The sequence below is a fragment of the Xenia sp. Carnegie-2017 genome, unplaced genomic scaffold (genome assembly GCF_021976095.1).
Source record: "Xenia sp. Carnegie-2017 unplaced genomic scaffold, XeniaSp_v1 HiC_scaffold_3, whole genome shotgun sequence".
Lineage (NCBI taxonomy): Eukaryota > Metazoa > Cnidaria > Anthozoa > Malacalcyonacea > Xeniidae > Xenia > Xenia sp. Carnegie-2017.
Window position 1 is genome coordinate 1,511,410 of NW_025813493.1, and position 8,510 is coordinate 1,519,919.

The window sequence follows — 8,510 nt, forward strand, 5'->3', positions numbered from 1 at the left end:
TTGGTTATTAATTTGAATTATTGTATTTTTTCAGAAAAACTAATGTCAAGAGTAGTGTACAAGGCTTCACGTTACTCTGAAGATGACTGCCGCTAAGGTTGTCGAAACGTCAGTCAACATCAGCATCAAAACTCCTTCTCAGGACTCTACTAACCTGGACGATCTACATCTACAAACATCTAAGAAAATTTATATGATGTTGCACATGACGTATTTCATTAAACCAAATTACCGCTGGTCTCAATTGACTAATGAAGGCGCGGCTATCTAGTCTTTCTCTCTTTCTTTACCACGTAGAAGTTATTGTAAGATTTATATAGTTTGTTTTAAATCCTTTTATATCTTCATTGCTTTGAAACATCGTTCTTATAGACCTCTCTTATATGTCAATGTAATACCTTTTTTACTCAATTCGTGTCATATTTCTCTCTTTAATATTATACTTAACTAGCTTTTGTATTTTATGGTATACGACTCGGTTGAAAAAGACTCGAAAGCTTCGAGGACACGTTAGCCATGGTCATGGTCGTGTAGGTAAGTATTGAATGGTTGTTGAAAACTTTCAAATGCATATTTTCGCAGCAATTTGTTTGCATAAAGCTTTAAGCTAGACGAGAAATGAATTTAGATCGGTTGATTATGTGCTGTTATTAATTTTCCCTGTGAAAGATTTACCTACCACCCACTGCAAAGGTAGAATTGCTTACGAAAATGGGAATAAGCGAGTTCTAAATTTTATTAATGTAATTCAACAACATTACAAACAATATATATTTTATTTATGTTCCAGTGAAATGTTGTAGATTGTGAAAATGTTATTGACTTGGCACATTTTCGCTTTATTTTTGTCTCGCGGCTGGTCTAGATTTAAATGTGTTGAAGATAATAAATTTTGATGGTCTTTAAAATATCAGAATAAACTGTAACTACTATTTAATAACTCTGAGGAGGATTATGGTGGGCAGTATTCATTAATTCTTGACATGTTTAAGAAATTGTTTTGACATCTTAACTTGGACCATACATAAACCATGGTGTAAGACCAGCTGTTGAAATCACTTAAATACATTAACTATGGATTTATTTTTTCTCCAAAACCAGGCGTAATGTTTTTGCACAATTCTAGTCTTGAACACCAAGGTCCTTCTAAAATGATCAGAAAAGATAGAATGTGTTCAAAACTTTTAATTGTCATTCTTTATATGAATGTGCGGCCTGATACTACATGCTGTCTTATAATTGTTTGCTATTTTTTACGTAAACAATAGTACTCATACAAGGTTTTAATGCCATTTCTAATCAAACAATGTGGAAACTCAAAATCTGTCCATTGAGAGTTGTAATTATCCCAGAAGATGAGATGTGAGGGAGATTCCAAACATTTAAATCCATGATCAACTGATTGCTTATAAGTAATTTACCTTGACGTCAAACTCTTGTCAACCAATTCACTGAGGTTACATAATTTACCATGATACTATTTACGATGAAGGTAGACTCATTATTAGGTCTGGGTTGAATCCAAATCTTTTGTACGTTGAAATATATATCTAAAAATCAAAATACTTTATGAAATGTCTTATTAGCAAAACTATGGCAAAAAAATTTTCCTTCAAAATTTTCTATCATTTTGACGTTGTATTTGTATTTTGAATTAAAAACTAGCTGTTGTAATGTATTCAGACATACCATGGATTTGCTATGGGACACATCAAATCTAGGACTAGGTTTTGTTTTATAATAAATTATTTACCATATGGACACATTAACTAAGGATTTTTATAAAATAAACCCAATAAAGTGTGTGGTCAAAGCCTTGTTTCCATTATCCTGTGCAAACTGATCTGAGCTCAATCAATCAAAAGGAATTACCTAATCAATCATGAATACATTTTAGAGCAAAATTAAAACGCTTGTTCAAAATTTTTCTGTCGCATTATTCTTATTTTATAAAAGAAATAAAAATCTTTTTTCATGTTTACACTGGCTTATGCAAACCTCAGAGACGTTTGTTAGAAATCTCAACATTCAGTCTTGACCTTGCACTGATATGCTCTCAAGTTCTCCTAAAGATCTCCTCGGTTTGCAAAAGCCTGTGCATAGATATTGTGTATCATAAATTTCTTTACATGTTTGTAAATGTAGATCGTCCAGGTTGGTATAGTCCTGAGAAGAACTGTTTTTGTTGTTGTTGACTGGCGTTTTGACAACCTTAGCGGTAGTCATCTTCAGAGTCAACAACAATAAAAACAGTCCTTCTCAGGACTATACCAACCTGGACAATCTACATTTACAAACATGTAACGATACTCCCGGGCTCAAACCATTTACTTTATAGCTTTCTTTATGTATCAGATGTTTGTACATTTCCATACATGTTGTTTACATATTTAGTCAATAGAAATTTCAAATGTCAACAATCAGTCAAACTATATGTCGACATTGTAAAAATTCATTTTATTTTTTGTGTAAGGAAAACATCGTAAACATCCTGGTGGCCGTGGTAACACTGGTGGTTTAACTCATAATAGAATTAACTTTGATAAGTAGTATGTGGAAGTTTTGGTAAAAGATCATTTACTTACAAGCCATTAAAAGTGTCTATGTACCCCCTACAAGCCATTAAAGGGTCTATGTCCCGCCCTACAAGCCATTAAAAGTGTCTATGTCCCCTCAAAAAACAATGTATTTAGATAGAGTGGGTGATTTTAAGATCATTTGCAATGCACTTTATCGGACAAAAATTTGATCTTTCTTGAATTTTTTCGGCCTCAAAGTTGACCGTGAGATGCTGAGACTGGGTCTAGTTCACTGAACGTGACGTACATTGGTGAACATGCTGCTTTTGAACGCTATAGAACTATAGTTTTAATTCAATAGCAAAGTGCGCGATTTGATCATTTATGAAATTTTCATTTCATTTTTCGCTAAGACCGATGTCGTCCAGTGTTTCCGTCATCAATTTACATAGTCAGGTTTGTTAGACTTTCTTTCTATTGGATTATATTATGGAGGTTGAAGGCAGTTCTGTTCAATAACGCGCATCTCAATCACTAAAAAATTCGCTCAATACAAGTGTAATACAAATAAATTCCCTCGACTTCGCTACAAATGTCAATATAAAATATAGGGTTAAAAACGGCGTGTTCTCCATTGTTCGTCACGTGTGGTGAACTAGACCCAGTCAGTCACAGCACCTCACGGTCAAATACGAAAAAGCCAACTTTGAGGCCCATAAAGTCGAGAAAGATCAAATTTTTGTCTTATGATACATTTTGAATAGTTTGTCAGCTCTTGATTGTCTCTTTAATGTGCATATATCAGGGTCAGGGAAATATTTTATTTCAGTGGGGAAATTGCGTCCGAAGAGATGTGTTTTTTAAAATGTTTTCCTTGATTATTGACTCAATCGATGTCGTCGAATTTTTACAAATCTTAATTAATATTGTAGTTTTTTAAGAAGATTTGTTATAACGGCTTTATTCCTAACTATAAGTCTGTATAATGAATGCTATACCGTCAATGCACGTGTTCTACTTTGTACGTCATTTCCCGCCTTTGGTCATCTATGCAAAAAGTCCCAAGATGACAAAATTTTCGACCTAAAAAATATAATACAAGTGTTCTTGAAATCGATTTATTTACACTACTTCTTTCCCTCATCCTGATACGTATACAGGCATTTTTATACGCGAGCTGTATTTCTCAATAATATCTTTCTTGTTTGTCTTCAGAATTTTGTAATCTTGTTTTTCAATGTTTTTAGCCATCCGGGTTATTTTGGCAAAGTTGGAATGCGATATTTTCATTTGACAAGGAATAAATATCATTGTCCTACTATCAACCTGGACAAAATCTGGTCATTGATTAGTGAGCAAACAAGGGAATATTACAAAGACAAGAAAGATGGTCCCGCACCTGTTATTGATGTTGTCAGAGCTGTAAGTATTAACGGTTTTGTTCTTGATGATTAGCAAAGAACAAATCGTTTATTTCATTGGTCTATTTGGCGTCTTATCCCAACACAATAATTTGTCTTAAAAGAAATTGTAGAAATGGGTAAACACAATATGAAATAACTTAAATGCTGTATTATATACAGCACCGAATTTACTGAACTCATTTTCATATTTCTAAATCTGTGAGGCTTGAGCACCAGTGAATTGCAAATGATAAAATTGCTGATTGTATAGCAGATTCATGATGCATAATGTTCATCATTATATTTATAAAATAAAAATAGTAAAACGCGTGCAGTGATTGGTCTAGATCTGTTTTTTAGCCTGTGCAGGACACATCTGAGCTCAATCAATGAAAACAATCAATCAGTCAGAGATTTGCAAATCGATCACGAATACATTTTAGAGGAAAAATTAAAATGTTTGTCTTTCGCATTATTTTATAAAAGGAATAAAAGAAGTTTTTCGTGTTTGCACTGGCTTATGCAAACCTTGGAGACGTTTGTAAGAACCCTCGAGCACGTGCAAACCTTGACCTTCGGTCTCGAGCTTGCACTGATAAACTCTCGAGCTCTCCCAAAGGTCTCCTCGGTTTGCATAAGCCTGTGCAAACACAGTAAACATCTTTTATTTCTTAAATGTAAAAACATTGTTACACGACTGTTTCCCATTTAACTGTTTTGTTTAGATGTTCCTCAACCAATTTATGTTCAAAATTCATTGTGTTATACTTCTGTGGAATTTTTTATTTGAAGTTTTATAAACATATTATTCGGAAAAATTTTGTTGTTTATAATTATTTTATTTCTAGGGCTATTTCAAAGTACTTGGAAAAGGTCTACTGCCCAATCAACCAGTAATTGTTAAAGCGAAATTTTTCAGCCGCAAGGCAGAAAAAAAAATTAAAGAAGTTGGCGGAGCCTGTATTCTGGTGGCGTGATTAAATAAATTATTCATTACAACTTTTGTCTTTGTTTTATTTAATGCGAATCGTGTAGAGCGCATTTTCTGCTTGTGTTTGACGTAATTTGCATTAAAATATCAATTTTAAAAAAAGGTTAAGCGAATGAAAGCTGAGTCGTGTCCAAAGGAATGCATTGTTAAATGCCTTTTTTCCACATAACATAAAAGTTTCTGCATTTTTTCCCACTTTATCTTCTATGCGAATGGGCTCATAAACGTCACCGTTCATCGCTTCGCTTTTTAGAATTACCATTTATATGTGACATCTTTTAATAAATTCAAACGTGAACTAATCCATCTAAACACGTGACTCTGTACAAAAGCATTATGCAAAAGTCCTTAGCATCTCTACGTTTGTGGTCGTTTTTGTGTCTTACTTTTCCATCATGGTTTTCTTGCCATTGTTTCTGTCAAATGATGGGTGAGATACGATCGTTTTGTTGACTGGGGATATTAAATTTTAGTAGCAGTAAATGAAACATCCCAGTGTGCATGCATAACAACAAAACAACCATACACATTTACAAGAACGATAAAAATTTACAGAAATTCAGTCATATAGCTAAACAGTTTATGGTTGTCTTTATGAATTAAAGAATCTCGTAATGCATCAAAGAGTTGACATAGAGGCTTTACCATATGTTGACGAAAAGCGTCAGAGAAAAGAAGTAACGATACGCATGCGCATTAACTTTATATCAGCACTACCCATTTGCTCGCTTTGCGACCTGCAGTAACCTTGTTAATATCAGACAGATGAGTGTAGGAGAAACAGAGCGTAACATGCAGCAGAGGAATATATAATAGTTTTGGAGAGAAATGGTTTGCCGACCTATCGTCCTACAACTAAAAACTACTCCTGAACCGCTATACTTTCCTTTCGCTATTGGGTGTCCTTTTCGCGCTTAATATTGCCATGTGACTAATAAACAATAAATTATGTAACACTACGAATTTGCCAGAAAAAAGTGAAAGTTATTAAGTTATCGCAATGAAAGTAAGCGATGTTTAGTTTTTTAGTTTGCAAGTTTTAGTCCAGCTTTGTGAATTTCAACTTATTCATGTCTTAAAAAATCCATTGTTTTTGCAGTGAGTGAACATAGAAACTTTGACAGCAGGACCAACAGGGGCATGCTGGCGATATTGACTGTAAATAAAACGATAGTTTCGTTTTGTACATAGGCCATATTGAAAATGAATGTATTTTGTATTCATTATTTCTAATACGTACGATATCTTGAAAAAACCTCATATGACTCCTAATTATTCTATGTCTTATTGAAACAATTTCCTTCAATGTACGTGGAAAGTTTATGAGCTGGAATTTTTACACTTGCTAAAATTGATGAGATGATAAAGTTGTATTTAAAGTAATTTTCATACTGGAGACAGCCTGGGAGAATTATCGCCAGTTTAGTTCAATGTTAAGGCTGGAGTACACAATTAAAGAGTACACAATAGCTTAGCTGCATGCATGCGGCGTAAATTATTTTGTGAATGGTTCAACGGTTCAAACAAATGAATTTGTGATGCATTACACTGCTACAAAAGCGTACACACAAAATAGCTATATTTAACAATGATCTCTATCGAGTACAACGTTTTAAAGCTTCTTTGTAAGTCGAAAATTACTTAAGTCAAATCCGTGCTGAGATCTGAGACAATATATCAAACGAAGAATACAAGTCACTTGTGGGCAAGAATAGTGTTGTGTTGAGTTTTAGGAGTAGAAATATGAAAAGCTAATTTGTAACTTTCTCCTGTTTTATACATCAAAAAACTAAATATTCAAACTACAGGACGCATAACCGACAACAAGTTCCAAGCATATTATCCAATACATCTGCTTGAAGATTGCAGACAAACTGCTATTTTTTAAAAATAGTAAAGTTAATTTTTATTTTGGTGACAACAGGAATCCTTGCCTTCAAGTTCGATTCACATCAAAGCTTGACTATACAATGTAATAGAAGCAAAATTAGTAGTTTTAAACGAAACTTCGATAATAAAATAACAGCTGTTTAAATTTCAAGCAGAACTTGTAATATTGCAAATTCATTGGACGAAACTTCGAGAATAAAATGGCTACTGTCTAAATCTCAAATAATTAAACTCTTTTATCATCAGCTGAAACCACCCTATTCTTCATGAATACTCAACATGAAATTACGTGCATGCATCATCGATAGTTGGCAATAAATTATTAAAATACAGTTGACCCAAATACATAAATGGAGCTTCCATGATCTTGTCCTCACTCCAAGCTTGTGGATAACGATCACATTTAACAAAATGGCAAAATTTACTTGTGCGTTGGTGGTAATTTGTTGTATTCAGGCTCTTGCAATGTTATAGTCTTTGAAAAACTCACTCGTGTATGTTTTTCCCAAATTGCACTCAAAACCATGCTATTACATATACAAAGAGCACTGTAATGGATTCCCTGACAAATCTCTCATTTATAATTTACAGTATATTTCCTAGCAACATCTCCCTTCGACAAACATTTACAAAATCTGCCAAACTTACGGACAAGTATGTTGTAACTTACGGACAACTTACATGCATGGTTTTGTCCACGCTCACACGCGGCATCAATCGGCAGTCTCTGAATTGAAACTCGACTGCATCTTATTCAATAGAGTGATTTAGTAAACTCGACGTTTCGTCTAAGACGTCGTCAAATTTTCGCAAGAGATCTGTGCCTAGGACGCCACGACGTCTTGAAGTATTTATGATTTAGCAAACCTTTTGTAGGACTTTGTCCATTTCGGCATTTTCCTGCTGGATCGTTTTTTCTATCATTTTAAACTAATTTTTTGATAGAAAAATTCCAGCAGTAAATTTGTTTTAAAAAATATATATATATAAGCAAAATCATCGACATGCGTCTTTTTGAATAAAATTGTTTTGACTCTGAGGAAATCCCCCCAAATTAGATTAGGCTCCGCAATGTTTACTTGTTTGTTTTAGGAAACAAAACATTTGCAGTTTTTATTTTAGATAAATATATGTAGGCCTATATAATATTTTAAGATGCAAATATGAAGGATATATCCTTGTTTCTGTCCAAAAATTGAGTTTGTTTCAGCTGTCGTCGATACGACGCCAAATTGTAAGTTTTCAAGTCGTCGTCGTCAACACGACTGCCGTCGTAGATTGAACCGGATGTAAAAAGCGCATGCCACGCCATTTTCACGACGTCTTTGACGAAACGTCCTGACTGCTAAATCACTGTAATGACCAACTAAGGTAGTCGTCGATCGCCCCCGATGATCGTCAACCGTACTAACTCAGGAATCTTTTCTAATAATGTTGGCACTACGATACTCGCGTACATCTTTCGTCGGCTTTTAGCTTTTTAAAGTCTTAAAATAGAATCAGTATTGTAAAGTGCCACGTTTTAAAAGTTTCTTTGTCAGAGAAGGATGAATAAATTGCAGATAATAAATTAAAAAGACCATTGTTTAAAAAATACATTGCATGTTAGCTAAATTGACAAAAGTTTGTTCTGAAAAAATCATTTAGCAAGTATTCGATGATTCCATGATTCGAATTATTTTAATACGGTAAAGTTTCAATATATTA

At 33.7% G+C, this 8,510-nt stretch overlaps 1 protein-coding gene across 1 annotated transcript; it reads left to right on the plus strand.

Annotated features, from left to right (window-relative positions):
- Window positions 1-395: 395 nt before the first annotated feature.
- Window positions 396-4,921, plus strand: LOC124455027 (60S ribosomal protein L27a-like; the record flags this gene model as incomplete). Its single annotated transcript, XM_047005777.1, has 4 exons — window positions 396-534; window positions 2,474-2,549; window positions 3,767-3,941; window positions 4,771-4,921. Coding segments are annotated over 4 exons (519 nt in total), but the record flags the coding sequence as incomplete, so codon positions are not given.
- Between the last annotated feature and the right edge of the window lie 3,589 nt (window positions 4,922-8,510).